The 21,329-nt window shown below is 43.8% G+C and overlaps 1 protein-coding gene across 1 annotated transcript; it reads left to right on the top strand.

The window, feature by feature from the left end:
* Positions 1–1,487: 1,487 nt before the first annotated feature.
* Positions 1,488–20,583, top strand: LOC306927296 (5-hydroxytryptamine receptor 3A; the record flags this gene model as incomplete). Its single annotated transcript, XM_079507005.1, has 9 exons — positions 1,488–1,539; positions 1,995–2,158; positions 6,637–6,681; positions 6,964–7,073; positions 8,678–8,847; positions 9,363–9,523; positions 9,814–10,024; positions 17,068–17,385; positions 19,956–20,583. 9 exons carry the CDS (start codon positions 1,488–1,490, stop codon positions 20,267–20,269), a joined length of 1,545 nt encoding a protein of 514 aa, XP_079363131.1. The 3' UTR covers positions 20,270–20,583.
* Between the last annotated feature and the right edge of the window lie 746 nt (positions 20,584–21,329).

Below are 21,329 nucleotides of genomic sequence, written 5' to 3'. Positions count from 1 at the left end.
TAGGAAGGCGGCCAGTGTGCGACGCAGTGAGGCAGGCGAAACGTGGAGGATTCTGGGTGGTACTGGGCAGGTATAAATAGGGACAGGTAGAGTGGCGTGGAGGGCAGGGTCGATGTGTGTTTCTCCGCCTCCGGAACATCTGTTGTTTCAACTCCATTTCATTTTAAAATTAATGGGACCATAAATGACTTACTACATGGATCCAAAACTGATGAGATGGCACCTTTGTGGTATCTTAAAAAAACACAACCTTTTTACGTTGTGTTGTGTTTTTTTCTACTACCAAATTGGTTTTTAAATGTTTACATGGTCATGTTTCACCTTTGTTCTCTGGACTGGTTGATAGACTTCCGAGCTCTGGTAGAGCAACCACACAAGCCTCAACCAGTGGTAACTGTATTGTTCCTCATTCGGACAGTCTGCCTTCTCAGTAAAGGGAGCAAACTTATGGAACTCTTTGTCTACGGTTCTAAAACTAGAGTCGGATGGTAACGTGTTCTACAGAGGACTCAAACTATGGTTGAAATCAAATCAACTGTGTTCACATGTATAGCTTCTGACTGGTTATTAGAGTGATTATGTTTACTTTTGTATTGGAGATTATGTAATGGGTATTGTAATTTTGCTGTAAATATTATTAGAATGTATCATTGTTTTGTATTTGACTGGGTGTTTTTTTAAACTATAGTGTCATTGTATTTTTTAGAAAAGTCTCCTGTGGACAAGTGGTGAAAACTAGCACATGTGCTAACACACTGTAAACGATGCATCTACTATTTGTACAACTGTGCAATGAGCAATGTAATTGTTATGTCCATATCAAATAAATAAACATACCACCGCGGCGTGACGTCATGTTGTAGTTTTCGGTGGTCACCTTCTCACCTAAAACTGGAGTATGAATAGGGTGGCAGGTACGTGGCAGTTAATTTTGCCCTTGATCTTTCTTAAATGTCTTGAGTCTGTATATGATCTTTCCTGGGATATGACCATGCGATGCGATATAAAACTACATTCATAGACGTGTGCCTCATGTATTCTTTTTCTTGTGTATTTTTAAGTCAAAACTTAAAAGATTGTGCTTATAGCCAACCAATAACAACATAAACCAGCACTTACAGTAACTGAGAAGAGGACAGATGGTAACTCTCATGGGTAAGGAGGGTTCGAAAATACAATGGATGAGTGGTTACCGTAGGTGTTGAACAACAACTCTGCGGACTGTGTGTGTGTGTGCGTGTGTGTGTGTGTGTGTGTGTGTGTGTGTGTGTGTGTGTGTGTGTGTGTGTGTGTGCGCGTGCGTGCGTGCGTGCGTGCGTGCGTGCGTGCGTGCGTGCGCCTGCCTGCGTGTGGGTCCGTGCACATGCACATTTAAGAAGTACAGTAGCCTATACATGAATGCAATTACTACTACTTTGAGCCTCACACAGCAGTCGACAAAAGCCTCTTCCGAATGCTCTGTCCATTTTCCAATGCGACCGACCGACATGATTCCATCATGGAACTCCACACTGATCGCAACTCTACTTATTTTAACAGGTAATACTGAGTTCCTTTCCAATATGTTAGTGTTTCATGTTTAATTTGTTCAGTGGTTTTCAACCAGCTAGTGGTCCTTGAGGGGGTTCCATGTGGTCCCCAGCTAAATGATGGAGAGTTGGTAACCAAATGGAACCTTATAGACCTTTAACTCATTAATTTCCCTTCTTTTTAAATTATGCTTGTGATGTTTAATTCTCATGATATTAAAAAATAAATAAAAAAGGGAACGGGCAGCACTGCTGTTGAGACGTACTTTACTGTTATTAAATTATTAAAAATGTAAATTGGTTTCAAATGTCTTGATCATTGATGCCGTTGATTTGTAAGAACAACTCGGCAGGTGAAAAACATGATAATGAACTCAGACTTTCTGTCACCCCTTTTCTTCTGTCCATCTCTCTCTCTCTCTCTCTCTCTCTCTCTCTCTCTCTCTGTGTCTCTCTGTGTCTCAGCCTGTGTGTGTCACAGTGAGCTGACCTGTAAGGAGGGTCACAGCGGTCCCACCTATGAGTCCATGCAGGCGGTGTTTGACCTGAAGTATTTCAGGCCGGCGGTGAACCTCAGCAACCCCACCATCACCAACATCTCCTTCACTCTGTACGCTGTGCTGGGGGTGGTGAGTAAAGAAAGGCCTATTCATACTATGAATATAGGCCTTTAGTCGTCTCTGTCGGGTGGACACCTCATGTCAAAAAAAAACATTGGTTTTCAGGATTTTGTGTTTCCAACTTGCAGATCTGCTGCTTTTGATGCTTTTGTGTGATGCTGTAGTATGATCAAGTTGGCTGTTAATTTACGAGAAAAAAACACAAAAAGTTAAAATTACGGAGATAACAATTATACAGACTTTTGACCTTCACTTGACTTGACAAACCTAAAGTATAGTATCTCTATAACTCTTCCACAATCTTTGTGTGTGTATGCTTATGCCTTTTACCCCCTTTTTCCCCTCCAGTCGTGCCTTTAGTCGTTACGCCAATTATCCTCCCCACACACATTACTGAGTTGTCATCACGTTGCTGCCAAACTGGAAAAGTATATACTCGTCAGACCCGTTCAAGTGAATGGCTTACACTAGAGGTCCCATCTGTACAGTCTGAACTGTCTTACACTAGAGGTCCCATCTGTACAGTCTGAACTGTCTTACACTAGAGGTCCCATATGTACAGTCTGAACTGTCTTACACTAGAGGTCCCATCTGTACAGTCTGAACTGTCTTACACTAGAGGTCCCATCTGTACAGTATGAACTGTCTTACTAGAGGTCCCATCTGTACAGTCTGAACTGTCTTACACTAGAGGTCCCATCTGTACAGTCTGAACTGTCTTACACTAGAGGTACCATCTGTACAGTATGAACTGTCTTACACTAGAGGTACCATCTGTACAGTCTGAACTGTCTTACACTAGAGGTACCATCTGTACAGTCTGAACTGTCTTACTAGAGGTCCCATCTGTACAGTCTGAACTGTCTTACACTAGAGGTCCCATCTGTACAGTCTGAACTGTCTTACACTAGAGGTACCATCTGTACAGTATGAACTGTCTTACACTAGAGGTCCCATATGTACAGTATGAACTGTCTTACACTAGAGGTCCCATATGTACAGTATGAACTGTCTTACACTAGAGGTCCCATATGTACAGTCTGAACTGTCTTACACTAGAGGTCCCATATGTACAGTATGAACTGTCTTACACTAGAGGTCCCATATGTACAGTCTGAACTGTCTTACACTAGAGGTCCCGTCTGTACAGTATGAACTGTCTTACACTAGAGGTCCCATCTGTACAGTCTGAACTGTCTTACACTAGAGGTCCCATATGTACAGTATGAACTGTCTTACACTAGAGGTCCCATATGTACAGTATGAACTGTCTTACACTAGAGGTCCCATCTGTACAGTCTGAACTGTCTTACACTAGAGGTCCCATATGTACAGTCTGAACTGTCTTACACTAGAGGTCCCATATGTACAGTCTGAACTGTCTTACACTAGAGGTACCATCTGTACAGTCTGAACTGTCTTACACTAGAGGTCCCATCTGTACAGTATGAACTGTCTTACACTAGAGGTCCATCTGTACAGTCTGAACTGTCTTACACTAGAGGTCCCATCTGTACAGTCTGAACTGTCTTACACTAGAGGTCCCATCTGTTCAGTATGAACTGTCTTACACTAGAGGTACCATCTGTACAGTATGAACTGTCTTACACTAGAGGTCCCATCTGTACAGTCTGAACTGTCTTACACTAGAGGTCCCATCTGTACAGTATGAACTGTCTTACACTAGAGGTCACGTCTGTACAGTATGAACTGTCTTACACTAGAGGTCCCATATGTACAGTCTGAACTGTCTTACACTAGAGGTACCATCTGTACAGTCTGAACTGTCTTACACTAGAGGTCCCATCTGTACAGTCTGAACTGTCTTACACTAGAGGTCCCATCTGTTCAGTATGAACTGTCTTACACTAGAGGTCCCATCTGTACAGTCTGAACTGTCTTACACTAGAGGTCCCATCTGTACAGTATGAACTGTCTTACACTAGAGGTCACGTCAGTACAGTATGAACTGTCTTACACTAGAGGTCCCATATGTACAGTCTGAACTGTCTTACACTAGAGGTACCATCTGTACAGTCTGAACTGTCTTACACTAGAGGTCCATCTGTACAGTCTGAACTGTCTTACACTAGAGGTCCCATCTGTACAGTCTGAACTGTCTTACACTAGAGGTCCATCTGTACAGTCTGAACTGTCTTACACTAGAGGTCCATCTGTACAGTCTGAACTGTCTTACACTAGAGGTCCCATATGTACAGTATGAACTGTCTTACACTAGAGGTCCCATCTGTACAGTCTGAACTGTCTTACACTAGAGGTCCCATCTGTACAGTATGAACTGTCTTACACTAGAGGTCCCGTCTGTACAGTCTGAACTGTCTTACACTAGAGGTCCCATCTGTACAGTCTGAACTGTCTTACACTAGAGGTCCCATCTGTACAGTCTGAACTGTCTTACACTAGAGGTCCCATCTGTACAGTCTGAACTGTCTTACACTAGAGGTACCATCTGTACAGTATGAACTGTCTTACACTAGAGGTCCCATCTGTACAGTCTGAACTGTCTTACACTAGAGGTACCATCTGTACAGTATGAACTGTCTTACACTAGAGGTCCCATATGTACAGTCTGAACTGTCTTACACTAGAGGTCCCATCTGTACAGTATGAACTGTCTTACACTAGAGGTCCCATATGTACAGTATGAACTGTCTTACACTAGAGGTCCCATATGTACAGTCTGAACTGTCTTACACTAGAGGTCCCATATGTACAGTCTGAACTGTCTTACACTAGAGGTCCCATATGTACAGTCTGAACTGTCTTACACTAGAGGTCCCATCTGTACAGTCTGAACTGTCTTACACTAGAGGTCCCATCTGTACAGTCTGAACTGTCTTACACTAGAGGTCCCATCTGTACAGTCTGAACTGTCTTACACTAGAGGTCCCATCTGTACAGTCTGAACTGTCTTACACTAGAGGTCCCATCTGTACAGTCTGAACTGTCTTACACTAGAGGTCCATCTGTACAGTCTGAACTGTCTTACACTAGAGGTCCCATCTGTACAGTCTGAACTGTCTTACACTAGAGGTCCCATCTGTACAGTCTGAACTGTCTTACACTAGAGGTCCCGTCTGTACAGTCTGAACTGTCTTACACTAGAGGTCCATCTGTACAGTCTGAACTGTCTTACACTAGAGGTCCCGTCTGTACAGTCTGAACTGTCTTACACTAGAGGTCCATCTGTACAGTCTGAACTGTCTTACACTAGAGGTCCCGTCTGTACAGTATGAACTGTCTTACACTAGAGGTCCATCTGTACAGTCTGAACTGTCTTACACTAGAGGTCCCGTCTGTACAGTCTGAACTGTCTTACACTAGAGGTCCATCTGTACAGTCTGAACTGTCTTACACTAGAGGTCCCATCTGTACAGTCTGAACTGTCTTACACTAGAGGTCCATCTGTACAGTCTGAACTGTCTTACACTAGAGGTCCATCTGTACAGTCTGAACTGTCTTACACTAGAGGTACCATCTGTACAGTCTTAACTGTCTTACACTAGAGGTCCCGTCTGTACAGTCTGAACTGTCTTACACTAGAGGTCCATCTGTACAGTATGAACTGTCTTACACTAGAGGTCCCATCTGTACAGTATGAACTGTCTTACACTAGAGGTACCATCTGTACAGTCTGAACTGTCTTACACTAGAGGTCCCATCTGTACAGTATGAACTGTCTTACACTAGAGGTCCCATATGTACAGTCTGAACTGTCTTACACTAGAGGTCCCATCTGTACAGTCTGAACTGTCTTACACTAGAGGTCCCATATGTACAGTCTGAACTGTCTTACACTAGAGGTCCCATCTGTACAGTCTGAACTGTCTTACACTAGAGGTCCCATATGTACAGTATGAACTGTCTTACACTAGAGGTCCCATCTGTACAGTCTGAACTGTCTTACACTAGAGGTCCCATATGTACAGTATGAACTGTCTTACACTAGAGGTCCCATATGTACAGCCTGAACTGTCTTACACTAGAGGTCCCATCTGTACAGTATGAACTGTCTTACACTAGAGGTCCCATCTGTACAGTCTGAACTGTCTTACACTAGAGGTCCCATCTGTACAGTCTGAACTGTACATATGGGACAGGGAATTTTGATGCCGGTTTGTGTTTTCCTGCCTGACTACAAATCATTGACTACACAACATGGCGTAATTAAGTTACCATTCGCTCCGAACCGGATCATGATGAACCCAAAAAGGAATGCTTCCCAGGCTACATGCAGTGACTATTATCACCCACCCCACCTGGCTTCCCTCCCCCGAACAAGCCGGACGCACAGCGGTGGATTCGAGCCACGACGATTTTGCATGTGTTTTTACACATAGGCTATCTGCCGTTTTCACATGGTGTTCTGCCAGACTGCCACACAGTGTTATTGTTGTTAATGTATATGATTGACTAGTATATTTACATGGAGTTTTACATGTTGTCTGTCATGTGGTTTCAATCAGAATGAGAAAACTCAGATTCTTACGACCTTCCTGTGGCTCAGAGTGGTAAGTTGGCATGACAAGAAATTCAAATGTTTTGCACTTTCTTCTCTAAAAAGCTAACGAGTCCTTTTTTGTAAGTCTGTGTTTATTGCATTTATTCAATCCTGTGGTTTCTGTTCCTTATTGGTTTATTTTCTAGTAAGTGAATTATATTCTGTTCTAGTCCATAACGTGAAATATAGATCTACCCCACCCCACCCCTACCCACCCCACCCCACAAAAAAGAAAATACATTTGTGGCTTTAGCTGCACCTCAGACAGAACAGAACATGTTCCTCTCTCCAGTACTGGCACCATGAGTTCCTGATCTGGGACCCTGAGCTGTGTGACGGTGTGACCAGGATCTCCCTCCCTGTGAAGCAGCTCTGGTCTCCTGACATCATCATCTATGAGTTGTAAGTGCCCCGATTGGTACATGCTTCTTCTGTTTCAATCAATCAATCTACTCAGAACAGTACTAGCTGGTCAAGTGTTTTCAGCTTTCTAAAGGAATCAACAGACTCTGAAGTCAATGGAGGCGATGAGAAGATGTGGTCAGATATGTTTTTTCGATGACCCCAATGGAAACAAGCCATAGCAGGGCCGTGCAGAGAGCACTGAGGGGACAGGGGCCCAACCCCAAGAAACCTTTTTACAATTCTTTGCCAATTTTTGTGGGTCGTTTTCAGGACGGCTCCGCTAGGCGGAAGTACGGCGGCTATGACACAATCGCCGTAGCTGTCAAAATCGTTAAGCAAACAGCCGTCGGTGACGGGTTCCCATCCATCTTTTGTTCCCATTTTTAAAAAACACCCCGTCGCGCATAAGCTAAACTTGCCGATATTGCTTAATTCTTACATGCGCTGGACATGATCAGCAGTGGAAAGAGGAAGGTGCTGGAGCAATCTGTGTTATTCTAAAACCGTTTTAATAAACATGGTTAATATCATATGAAATATGGTATTAGTGTTATTTCTTCATTCAGAGCATGCCAACACATTTCACAGCATAAGATAGGTGATGGAGCAATCGGTGTAAATGTACGACAGCTATAATTTCAATAAACATGGTTATGACATGGCATTGTAGACACTACATGTAAGTGTATACAGGTTCTGCCGTAGTAGAAAGGGCTGCGACAGCAAGCAGGTTTATGTATCGAGCACTGACACATTTAAGGTTGCCGGAGCGGACTGCCGTAGCCATAGTTGCTTAAAGTCCCTATTAATATAGAGTGCCGAAGTCCTGACGTCACTCGCTCATCCTCACTCGCTCATCCCCTCGATTCCCCTGGTTCACGGAAGTAATTTCTCTATGGAGAATAACATGGGGTAATCTTTTTGCCCCATGTAAGGTAATCTACTATAAGCATTGTGGTCCAAAAATAAACAAGCTTATTGTCAGGGAGGTGTCTCTGTATCGTTTATATTTATATATCGTGACAGTGAGTCACTCATATATGATACAGTCTGTTTGCGAAAATGTAACTAATTCAGTAGCAGTAACAATAGCGTTTTCTCACAGTCAGTTGATTCTTCATATGCATATGAGTGAAGTGGCCTGGATGATTTGTTTATTTTTCAAACACAGTTCTTATATGAGGCAATCTAAAATCCCCCTATGGGGATTACAATGCAAATAAGAAGTACATGAACCCGTAGATTTGCGCCCTCTACCTATATTGACATCAGACTTCGGTGCTCTATAACGCACATCCTCCGGTCTTGGTGCTGATATCATAACCCTTACCGTGGTTACTTGTTCTCATGTTTTTTACTTAATGCTTGACCACAATGTAAAAATGTAGATAGAAGAAGCTATAGGTTCATTGTTTCATTGTATTTTGATAATACTTATTTAGACTGGCGATCCTATAGTTTACTGAGGCACTACACTGTCTCTCTGAGTTTGATCGTATATATGTGCATGTTTACCTTGTTCATTGTAAGTAGCTCTTGAATGAAGAGCATCATGCCTATTTTAAAATTGTAATTGTCCTCTTCCCTTCTTCGTGTCTCAGTGTGGACGACGACGTGTCCCAGTCGTGTCCCTACGTGTACGTGAACCACACGGGACACATCCGCTGGGACCGGATGCTGCGTCTGGTCTCCGCCTGCAACCTGGAGATCTTCAGCTTCCCCTTCGACGTGCAGAACTGCACCTTCACCTTCGGCTCCTACATGCACACCAGTAAGCCGCACGCCAGTGTCGAGTTTGACAGCAAATTTTGATTTTAGTTATAGTTTTGATTTAGATTTTACTGATTTTAGTCAACTGAAATGTTTAAGCGTTAGTCTAGTTTTCGACTGGAACACACCTATGCTTTATATGGCATAGTCAGCTCCCGGCAGGATCCGCCGGGAGAAACTAGGCCTGGAAATAAAGAAATCTGGGTTTTCGAGGCTAGTCTAGTTTTAGTCGACTAAAGGTTTTGGTTGACTAAATCTACAGTGGATTTAGTCGACTAAAATGTGTTTTAGCAGGCCTTGGTAATGGCTGATTTGGTCTTGGTTGCATGCTGAAAATAGCCGATCTGCAAGCTCACAACGTGACTACGTCTAGTCGTTAATACTAGATCTCTTCTCCACTAGACTCTCCCTAACATTTTAGTCTAGTTTTTATTTGTTGACGAAATTGTCAATGTAATTAGTCAACACTACATCAAAATGTGCGTTCCAAATCAGCACTGCTCCTGCATGTGTCAGTCAGGGACGTGAGGGTGAGTCCAGCCCTGACGTTTGAGGAGATGTCGGGTAACTCTAAGCGCTACCTGGAGGCCAGCGGGGAGTGGGAGCTGCTGGTGATCCATGGAGAGGCCTCCGTCCTGAAGTTCGGCATCGACGAGTGGGACATCATCACCTTCTGGGTGAGTGGGACATCATCACCTTCTGGGTGAGTGGGACATCATCACCTTATGAAGTACATCTCAGTGACATCACAAAGACGTAGCCTACTTCATAATGTTAATGATTTTTTTCCACACCTCCAGTTCTAGGCAACACAGAATATTTATTTATTATTATTTCCACATGTACTCAACAACTCTAAGGTATATTAATGACATAAAATGTTGAAAATTAGTGGTATTCATTTTAGAGGTTACTGTCTGAAAAGTAAACACACATTTATGTTATTCCCGGTCCTCCTGTCCACTAGGTGGTGATCAGGCGCCAACCGGTGCTGTACGTGGTCAACCTGCTCATCCCCAGCTCCTTCCTGATGCTCATCGACATCCTGTCCTTCTACCTGCCGCCTCACAGCGTGGACCGCGCCTCCTTCAAGATGACCCTCATCCTGGGATACACCGTCTTCCTGCTCATCATGAACGACCTGCTGCCCAGCACGGCCAACGGCACGCCCATCATAGGTCAGCGGTGTTGATTTCGTCGACTAAAGGGCCTTGCAGACTGGGAGCGATAAAACGCGCCTATAGTTCATTTTCCAATGAGACCTGCGTTTTTGCAGTCGCAGTGCGACAACGTCCCGTAAATTTGTTGCGCGCGTCCTCGACTCACCAGACCTGGATTCTGTTTCGCACAAACCAGTAGGACTTTCCCTGGACCTTCTAGCCGCTAGAAGGTCCAGGGAAAGGCCTACATACTCTCCAAGAGTTGGGAAAGAACATATCAAGAGAGTGGAGTGGTAGGCCCTTGGATTGACCAGTGGATGCAATGTACCCCACTTTTAGGTGTCACGTCTTAGGCCTAGATTTAGGGTAGGATTGAACCAGTCGCACTGTAGCCATACAAAGGCCTAGGGTTCCCAGATTGTAAAATGTTGTTCCTCCATCTTGGGAGAGTATGTAGGCCTTTCACTGGACCTCCTAGCCACTAAGATGACCACAGGCCCACCACTTAAAGACCACATGTTAGGGTGCCCAAATCTGAAGTTAGGTGGTCAAATTACCTGAAACTGAAGCAATTCAGTAAAGGTCAACGCTTCCTCATGGGGCCCTCTTAGGGCCTAGGACCTCCAGTAAAGGGTAAAATACTCTTCTTGGTTGTGGGAACAACATATCCAATGATGAGGACCCCAGACCCGAAGATGTCCCCCTGGCAACTGTTTCAACTTTGGGTCAGCCTACATGTAAAAGTGCCCAAAGTTGAAGGGCAGAGCTTCAACTTCAGCTACCCAGTACCCAAGGTTGAAGCCCTTCAACTTTGGGCAGATCTACAAGCTCGTAGTGCGGCACCAAGTGCCACGCTACGAGCTTGTAGATCTGCTATTTTTCAGTGGGGTACATTTAATCACTGGTCCTGGGTCAATCCAAGGGCCTACCACTCCACTCTCTTGATATGTTGTTCCCCAACTCTTGGAGAGTATTTAGGCCTTTTATTGGAGGTCCCAGCCCCTAAAATGACCCCAGGAGGAAGTGTTGGCCTTTACTGAATTGCTTCAGTTTGAGTTCATTTGAGCACCTAAATTCAGATTTGGGCACCGTAGCATGTGGTTTTTAAGTGGTGGGCCTTGGGTCATCCTAGGGGCTAGAACAGGGGTGCCCACACATTTATGACGTGAGATCTACTTTCAAAATGACCAGCTCAACAAGATCTACCCACTGAAAAAATAAGTGTACCATTGCTGAAAATAGTTTAAATATATAATGTACCTGGGGGGGCTTTGGAATACGGAGAAAATATGACAGGCAGTTTGCTGTCATATTTCCTCCCCGTATTTAACTTAAACGCCCAATGCATTCTCAATGGCAATAGCACAAACTTTGGCATGCTACTAGTCCTACATACTTACACCTAGAAACCCCATTCAAACCTATTTAGGTTCATCTTACGGTGGACATGTTTGCCTGAAAAGAAATCTTTGAAATGTTTCATAGTTTTAGAAATATAGTGCTTTCTAATTTGAGAAATGTATAATGGGGCTCAATGGCAGCTCTATGGCACGTAAAAAAATACTTTCACCTAGAAACTCTATTCACACATTTTATAATTCAGCTTACTGTGAAGACAAATGCTGGAACTTTTTACTTTGAAATGATTTGTAGTTTCTGAGTTATTTAACTTAAACGGCCAATGCATTCTCAATGGCAATAGCACAAATTTTGGCATGCTACTAGTCCTACAATGTAGGACTTTCCCTGGACCTTCTAGCCGCTAGAAGGTCCAGGGAAAGGCCTACATACTCTCCAAGAGTTGGGAAATAACATATCAAGAGAGTGGAGTGGTAGGCCCTGATTGACCAGTGGATGCAATGTACCCCACTTTAAGGTGTCACGTCTTAGGCCTAGATTTAGGGTCGGATTGAACCAGTCGCACTGTAGCCATACAAAGGCCTATAAGGGTTCCCAGATTGTAAAATGTTGTTCCTCCATCTTGGGAGAGTATGTAGGCCTTTCACTGGACCTCCTAGCCACTAAGATGACCACAGGCCCACCACTTAAAGACCACATGTTAGGGTGCCCAAATCTGAAGTTAGGTGGTCAAATTACCTGAAACTGAAGCAATTCAGTAAAGGTCAACGCTTCATCATGGGGTCATTTTAGGGCCTAGGACCCCCAGTAAAGGGTAAAATACTCTTCTCGGTTGTGGGAACAACATATCCAATGATGAGGACCCCAGACCCGAAGATGTCCCCCTTGCAACTGTTTCAACTTTGGGTCAGCCTACATGTAAAAGTGCCCAAAGTTGAAGGGCAGAGCTTCAACTTCAGCTACCCAGTACCCAAGGTTGAAGCCCTTCAACTTTGGGCAGATCTACAAGCTCGTAGTGCGGCACAGAGTGCCACGCTACGAGCTTGTAGATCTGCTATTTTTCAGTGGGGTACATTTAATCACTGGTCCTGGGTCAATCCAAGGGCCTACCACTCCACTCTCTTGATATGTTGTTCCCCAGCTCTTGGAGAGTATTTAGGCCTTTTACTGGAGGTCCCAGCCCCTAAAATGACCCCAGGAGGAAGTGTTGGCCTTTACTGAATTGCTTCAGTTTGAGTTCATTTGAGCACCTAAATTCAGATTTGGGCACCGTAGCATGTGGTTTTTAAGTGGTGGGCCTCGGGTCATCCTAGGGGCTAGACTATATAGTGCACCTGTGTTAATTAAGGGGTATGCTATCCCAGATGTGATTTATTTTAGTAGGCTAATTATAATTTATCATAAAGCTGAATGATATCATTCAGGTGTATTCGTGTTTGTAGATGATGGCTGTTTATTTAAGATGGCTTGAAAATAATAGCCAAGTCCTTCTTGTTGATTCTCCTCTTAAATGCCATTTGGGATGTTAATATTTTCCATTGGTATAAGTCAGGGGTTCTCAACCCGTGGGTCGCGACCCCTCGGGGGGTCGCCCAATTATTCTAGGGGGTCCCCAAATTATTTTCAAAAAAAAAAAAAAAATATTTTCACGATTTTTCAAAAATAGCAGACCTACAAGCTCGTAGCGCGCCACTCGGTGGCGCGCTATGAGCTTGTAGATCTGCTATTTTTCAATAGCTAAATTATAACAATGCTTAAAACACCAAAAGGGGTTCCCGCCCAAAATGGTTTAAGGTTATTGTAGCATTTAATTTATATTGGGGGTCGGGAGGGGGGCGGGGCGGGGGTCCCGAGACATTGCCAAAGCATTTCCGGGGGTCCCCGGCCAAAAACGTTGAGAACCCCTGGTATAAGTGGCTGACAGCTGATAGTAGACTCAGACATTACTGCAAACATTACAGAAAACAGTATATGGTATGACAGGGCGGCACATAGGCCTATACAGACAAGATATTTTTAACATCGTTATACGATGTGATCACAAAATATGAAATAATGAAACAATAAAATAAAGTATCTATCAGTAGATATAGGTGTACAGTAGTTATCTACAACAGTCAACAGGTGTTGAAGTTTGGCTGATTATTATAGGCTGGAGAGGAACCCATCTTTCTGTTCTGATTAATGTCTTTATAGGGCTGTAAATATAGTATGGTTTCAGTTCCCTCTACAGGCTGAAACGTGTAACTACAGTTTAGATGTTCCATTGTTTATATTGATTATTAGGGTTTTTCCTGTTCATTCTAATCTAATCATCTATTGTTCTATAGCTATACATTGATGTGCATTGACTTAAAGGACCACTTCACCACTTTTCAACCTATCTTCATTTAATAGGTCCTCACTTAATCATGGTAAAATGGCAGCTTTATAGAGCGTTGCAGTCCCGCCTCCTACCCTGGACCAGGAAATGAAACCCAATGCATTATTCCCAAGAGGAGAATTAGCAAGAGAGACCACTTTGCTTTACTTCCTGTATCTGCGTGAGGTGGGCGGTAACATTATTAGGAGACAGGAAGAATGTTGGAGTCTATTCATTTCCAATGGGAGAGTGAACGTGAACACAGCTTCTGAACCATTCCTTAACTCCATGGTCACTGCACTAAATACTGGACCCAATCATCACAAGGCACACAATATTTACAAAATATTCATAGTAAAATGGCTTCTTTTAGCGAGACAAATCAGGAGAAAATCGACTTTGTTAATGACATTTCTTTATCCCAGCAACAAACTCTCGCGAGATTTGAGATGAGTCCGGAAGCCTCTCTCTGTCCATCTGCAATTTCACGGACAACACATAGGGGGCTCTGACCCCATATTTAAGATGAGAATATGTGAATATGTGAATATTATAATGTGAAATGAATGGACATATTTAAAACGATTAGAAATTATCCTTATGTGCCCAAATTAGAGCTGGCATACTTGGTCTGCATATTGAGACAGGCAGATATGTAGGCACGGTTGAGGAGGATAGATTATGTAGTCTGTGTGATCTAAAGGAAATTGAAAATGAAAAGTATTTAGTTTTTTTTGTCCATTCTACAACTCTATTAGGGAGAGACTTTTTAATGAGCTTGATCCAAATCATGAATTTATATGGTTGGAGGACTTTGTTAAATGACTTGTCAGTGTTGTTGTCTTCTTCTTCTATTGGGTTTCATGGCGGTTGGCAAACCTAAATGGTGCATTACCGCCACCTACTAGACTGAGTGTGGAAACAGTGTTGTTGTCAGGGGGGGAGGGTGGAGGTCGGGGAGAAGCAAACCACGCCTACTATATTTAGGAGACCATTTGTAGGCTTTGTGTACTACAAATACCTCTAGTGGCTCCAATGAAGTTGGCCCATCTTCATACATAAACCATCTTTGATTATTCTCATAGACATTTCTTAAAGTATTTATTTAACGGCGGTTACGCCGCGGACAAAGCCAACTCGAGTCGTGACAACTCATGACAACACAAACAATATTTTGGACCAAACAAATAATTACAAAGAAGAAAAAAACGGCAGGTTACAACACTTTTTTTGTTGTTTTTCTTCTTTGTAATTATTTGTTTGGTCCAAAATATTGTTTGTGTTGTCATGAGTTGTCACGACTCGAGTTGGCTTTGTCCGCAGCGTAACCGTCTTTAAATAAATACTTTAAGAAATGTCTATGAGAATAATGCATTGGGTTTCATTTCCTGGTCCAGGGTAGGAGGCGGGACTGCGACGCTCTATTGGCACTTGCTTGTCAGGGTAGGATTAATCCTGGGGGATCACCAGTTCAAATATTATTGTTTTGGGGGGTCACGGCCTGAAAAGGTTGAGAACCACTGCATGAAAAGACAAGAAGACATATATATATACATATACAGTCAAAACTATGAAAGCCGAAGCCACAAAATGCATAGGGCTGAAGTGGTTAATGTATGTTTTTCTTTGTTTTTATTTCAGTTTAGGCAACTTCACAGAATTAAAAGCATACATTTTTCTTACAACTGCTTTTTTCTTTTTTTTATACACTCATACACACAAACAACTTCACATACATTTACGTATTCACAATAAAACAAGGAAATAAAATACTACAAGTATTCACCATAAAACAAGGAAATAAAATACAAGTAGTGAGACAAAAACAACAGAGCGTCGACAACAATGGGAAGTGAACATTACTGAGGACAGACATGACTGGAGACAGAGGAAAGCGTATGAGCACACCAGAAGGTCTGGGGAGAAGTGTATTTGGTGAGTTGTTACTCGAGATTCCGAAACCTGCTATCTCATTAGTAGAGGCAGTACAGGACTCCACCTTTTACTAAATATGTTTGGTTGAAGCCTCAGGGCATATGTAATTTATTCCATCTGGTAAATGTCCCATATTTTTTCCACCCACATACTATATGTTGGTGGGGCTGGTTTTAGCCATTTAATTGTAATGCATTTGATGGCCGCTGTAAGCAGCACATGCAATGAATATATTTTGGCTCTACCCTCCAGACCTTCCGGTATCATTCCTAACAACATTACTATGGGATCCTCCGGAATGTTTTGACCGAAAACTTCTTTTAATGCTTCAGATACCTCTCTCCAGAATGGTCTCAATTTGGGGCATGTCCAGAATATATGAGTATGATTCCCAATATGTGCTCCACAGCCCCTCCAGCTTAATGTATGTTTTGAAGGAAAAAAAGTTTTGGTTTTGCACTCATAATCAAAATGTACAACTAGCAACTAAGGTTTTCAGATAAATGTAGTGTCAGTGTAGAGTCAAAGTGCAACATTTGGATCCGAGACGTCGTGGTGTAGAAGTCAAAGTATTGGAAATCGGAAATACTCAAATAAAGACAAAGTACAACACACCTAGCCTAGGCAGCATTCCATTTCGGGTTTATGATCCGGTCCGGAGCGGATGGTAACTTTCGTCATGTTGTAGTCAATGATTTGTAGTCATCTGGCAGGAAACCACAAGGCGGAATCAGTACTATGAATGAATGGGTACTTCTTATTCCACCTTGTGGTTTCCTGCCAGATGACTACAAATCAGTGACTACAACATGACGAAAGTTACCATCCGCTCCAGACCGGTTCACACAGCGATTTTGGGACACAGACCAGGCTTTCCTCCAAGCCTGGTGACGCGAGGTTACAAAACACCTCAAAATTGTCCATGACTCTGATGAACACCGCATAGGTCGAAACATTAGTCGTTTTTGTATAGCACCTAAATAAAAGGCTTAAAATGTCCGCGCTGCTCCAGTGTCCTCTCCTCCTTCTACCTCAAAATTGTACTTACTAGCCCTTACCCGTTGTGAGATATTGCCTCCCCCTTGTGGCCGTGGGGGGTACTGCGCCCTGGGTGCGTTTTTAATTCACTAATAAATTCATTATTAATCTATAATTTGTTAAATTGAAAAAAGGGCTTCGTTAAGACCTCCATATTATTATGGCCAATGCCTGTGTGAAAAGTGGGAGTGATTGGTGCAGGCAGTGAGGAGCTACGGCAGTGTTTCTGACACACAGACAGACAGACAGACACACATTCAGACATTGACTGAATTATAGTATGATTATAGTATGATGATGATATGATGATAGATACAGCACTTAAGTAAATGTTACTTTCCCACCACCACCCTCATCTCTTCTTCAGGCATCTACTTCTCGGTGTGTCTGGCCCTCATGGTGATCAGCCTGCTGGAGACGGTCATCATCACCAACATCCTCCACCACAACTCCATGAAGTACCGGGACGTCCCGCGCTGGGTCCGCGTGGTGGTCCTCAAGCACATCGCCAGCCTCATCTGTTACCGCTGGCCCGAGGAGCTCCCGCGGCCCGGCGGCCAGGACCAGGGGGGCCAGGAGGACAAGCCTGATAGGCCGCCCGACGGCGGCCCAGGCCCCTGGGTTGTCCAATCAGATGCTCACACGAGGTCTGCTCAGCATCCACCTGCTGCCACGGCTACCAGTGGTAATGCACTGCTACTACTGCTACTAGTGGTGGAATAAAAGTACTCAATTACTGAGACAAAATGTCTTCTAAATCATGACAGTTTAATTCTGTTTCTATATCCGTGGTTCTCAAACTTTTTCATGTCAAGGACCCCAAAAATTATACGTAATCGGCCGCCGACCCCCCCTCCCATCTGAAAATATGTTGTTCCAGGGACCCTCCCAGAAGCAACGATTTGAGTTAAAAACGTTATATAATATGTATAATATATAATATATTCCAAGAATTGCACATATTTTCAAAAATAGCAGATCTACAAGCTTGTAGCGCGGCACTCGGTGCCACACTATGAGCTTGTAGATCTACTATTTCTCAATAAGTTAAAGTATAACAATGCTTAAAACACCAAAAGGGATGCCCGTCCTGAATGGGTTAGGTAAATCCCGGCTCCTCCTGTTCACATGTCAAAGTGTCCTTGGGCAAGACACCAGTGGCGTGCACAGATAGACACTAGGGGGTGCTAGAGCACCCCCTGCCCTTTTGGCAATGTGCCCTTTTGAAAAAAAAAAGAAAAAAAAACTGTTTTCTCTTTTTTTTTTTTTTTTGATTTTTCAAAAATAGCAGACCTACAAGCTCATAGCGCGCCACTCGGTGGCGCGCTATGAGCTTGTAGATCTGCTATTTTTCAATAGCTAAAGCATAACATAATGCTAACACCAAAAGGGGTTCCCGCCCAAAATGGATTAAGGCAACCGGCCGGTTCCACGCGCTGCACAAGGTGCCCTTTTTTAACTTGAGCACCTGCCCCTCTAAATGTCTGTGCACGCCACTGCAAGACACTGAACCCCACCTTGCCTCCAGTGGTTGCCACCGTTGGTGTGTGAATGTGGGAAGTGAGGACGCTGGCTTTGACTGTTCGCCGCTTCACCTCCCAATGTATGAATCTTGAAAGGTAATTGTAAAGCGCTTTGAGTAGGCATGTAGTGCATAGAATAGCGCTATAAAAATGCAATCCATTTGTAGGAATGACCGTGTTTAGTGGCTGGAGAAACAGTACAGAGGCATTGGTAAAGGTTTATTCATCAACCGAGCACTACCAACTGGCATAAATACAGGAATTTTACTTTTATACCCAGCTGGAGATAATGAGCCTGGACTATACCACGGTGTACATACTATAAATACATAAATAAGCATACAATAAATGCACAATGAAACAGTATTCAACAATAAATGACTGCACATGACGTGCAAAATACAGTTAACTATGAAACCTTGCGTTTTTGACACCTAACCCACAATCCCCGTCACTCTGACACATCACCTAACTCAAATCAACGTCGCTCACCCCAGGCAAGCCCCCAGGTCATTGTGACATCAGCCCCCTGGTCACCCCAGGCAAGCCCCCAGGTGCCCAGGTCATTGTGACATCACGTGACATCAGCCCCCATGGTGCCCAGGTCATTGTGATTTATTGGTCAAAGTTCATCCCATGCCAAAGCAACCGCACTCGCCCAGCAGTCTGACGTCACCCATGGTGGATGCGTGCACACGCCGATCTGCCTCCCAGCAGTACGACCTCCACACTCTCGCAGAGGAGACTGCCGACGAGCGGCGCCGTCGTCTGGCCAGAACTAGAGTTCAGACTAGAGTTCTCAACAGGCCTGAAAATGTAGGCCCGCCCCTACCTAGGCCCTCATCAAACCCTGTACATTCAATACACTGCCCACTCCCGCTGCCACCCTTAGATCTCCATATAATTATGGAGCTGACCTGTTCTGACATTCCATATCTTGATCTGACCTCATCGCACCCAGCTCCATATATGGTCAGTGCACTTTAAGGTGAGAAGCGACCTTGCCCTAAAGTGCGAGGTCGCTTCTCGCCCTCAGGCGTCTTACTGGTGGTTATTATTATTGTTATGTAGAACTACTCTGTAAGTAAAAGTCCGGAATTCAAAATGTACTTGAGTGAAAGTACAAAAGTATTGGCATCAAAATGTACTTAAAAAGTACCAAAAGTAGAAAGTATACTCATTATACATTATGTCCCATTTAAACATTTAAAATGTATGCAAATCTTTTGAAAATAGTAGAGTTACAAGCTCAGAATGCGTCGCATCACGATGCTTGTAGCTATTTTCAAATGGTCGAAATGTATACAGGGCTGAACTGTTTAATGTATGTTTTGTAATAATAATCAAAGTAACTATAGTAACTAAAGTTTTCAAATATCCTCAAATGAAAAAAAAATAACAAACACATAAACAAAAAAAAGAATTTATGACATCAATTCATTACCAGCTGCTGCCTTATATCCCAAGGCTGAGAGGTCGGCTAGAGGCAAAAAAAAGTGTGTGGTTGCCTATAGACGAGGCAGAAAATCAGGACGATATAAGTTGTCAGTATACAGCCAATGAGAAACATAGGTCTCAACTACAGCAAGTGGGCGTGAAAGCACCGCAAAGAGAACATTGACCAGCTGTGCTTACACAGCAGCTGGTAAAAAGAAACGTAGAATATGTAGATAAAGAGGTTTCTGCCCAACAGTGACTTCCAATCCCTCTCCGCGTTGTTGTGCCCATGCAGGCCCGGTGCCCGCTGCGCCCACGGTGCCCACTGTGCCCCCCATGGCGCCCGCTGAGCCCACGGCGTCCACAGTGCCCGCGGTGGCCCCCATGGCGCCCCCCGAGCTGCAGCAGATCTGCCGGGACCTGAGTGATCTGCGCGCCCACCTGACGTCGCTGCAGAAGGAGAGCGAGATGCAGGACCAGTGGTGTCACGTGGGATACGTCCTGGACTTCCTGCTGTTCCGCATCTACCTGATGCTCATCACCTGCTACGCTATGGTCATCATCTGCATGTGGTGCATCTGGATCAGCCAGACTGGGAACATAGATTAGCCAGACATGAACACACTCTTTCTTTCTTTCTTTCTTTCTTTCTTTCTTTCTTTCTTTCTTTCTTTCTTTCTTTCTTTCCAGTTCATTTTGACACACAAAAAAAAACTTTCAAAGTTCAAACATATACTGTCAAAGCAGTGTTCTATACCAGTGGTTCCCAAAGTGGGGTCCTTGAGAGAGTTCCAGGGGGTCCCCATGCAGCTAAATGATAATTAGGAACCAAATGGACCCTTATGGGTCTGTAACTCAGAGAGTGTACAAATGGAACGGGTCCATTTGGTTCCATTTGTACACTCTCAGAGTTAAATTGACGTGGGGTCCCAGATATATAGAAATGCCATTAAATGGGGGTCCGTAGCCTATAATTCAGGTCAAACCTGGGGGTCCTTGAACTGAAAATCACTGCCAGAGCCGTACAAATCTTCTCTTATGGGGCTTCCTTGGCATATCTTTTCTAATGGGGGTCTGCGGGCTAATTAGTGTCAATTTGGGGGTCCTTGACATGAAAAGGTTTGGGAACCTGACTGCTCTAGAGTTCAAACTAAACAACTGATCACACACACGCTAATCTCTGGACACAGATTCTGCTAACAGCTACAATTGTGTGTGTGTGTGTGTGTGTGTGTGTGTGTGCGCGTGCACGTGCACATGCGTGTGCGTGTGCGCGTGCGTGTGCATGTGCATGTGTGTGTGTGAGAAAGAACAGGCCTATATTAAAGAATACATGTTCACAATCACAGTGTCTTCATACTACAAAACTCAACCGTCTCAACGTGAACCATGCCCACCGACACTGAGCACAATCCTATGGTAGACCATAGAGTATATAAAGGATAGAGACCGAACTGGAGCACTAGCCCCGCCCCCAAGCTATTCATTTCGATGGAAGTCGCTCAGTGGCGTTTTGAAGCACCCGGAAGACTGCCGGAAGTACCTCCTCCGGACCTCAAATTTGAGGTCTGGGGTGACGTAGGGAGTGATGGTCCTACGTGTTAAAGCCCAGCAGCACGGGGTTTCCTCGTCATGAATCCACGGGTCCGCCTGTAGTCCCTCCTCCTAC

This window comes from Electrona antarctica (genome assembly GCF_951216825.1).
Source record: "Electrona antarctica genome assembly, chromosome: 7".
Classification (NCBI taxonomy): Eukaryota; Metazoa; Chordata; class Actinopteri; order Myctophiformes; family Myctophidae; genus Electrona; species Electrona antarctica.
The sequence above is the reverse complement of the archived record's forward strand: the minus strand, read 5'-3'. Positions and strand labels throughout refer to the sequence as shown.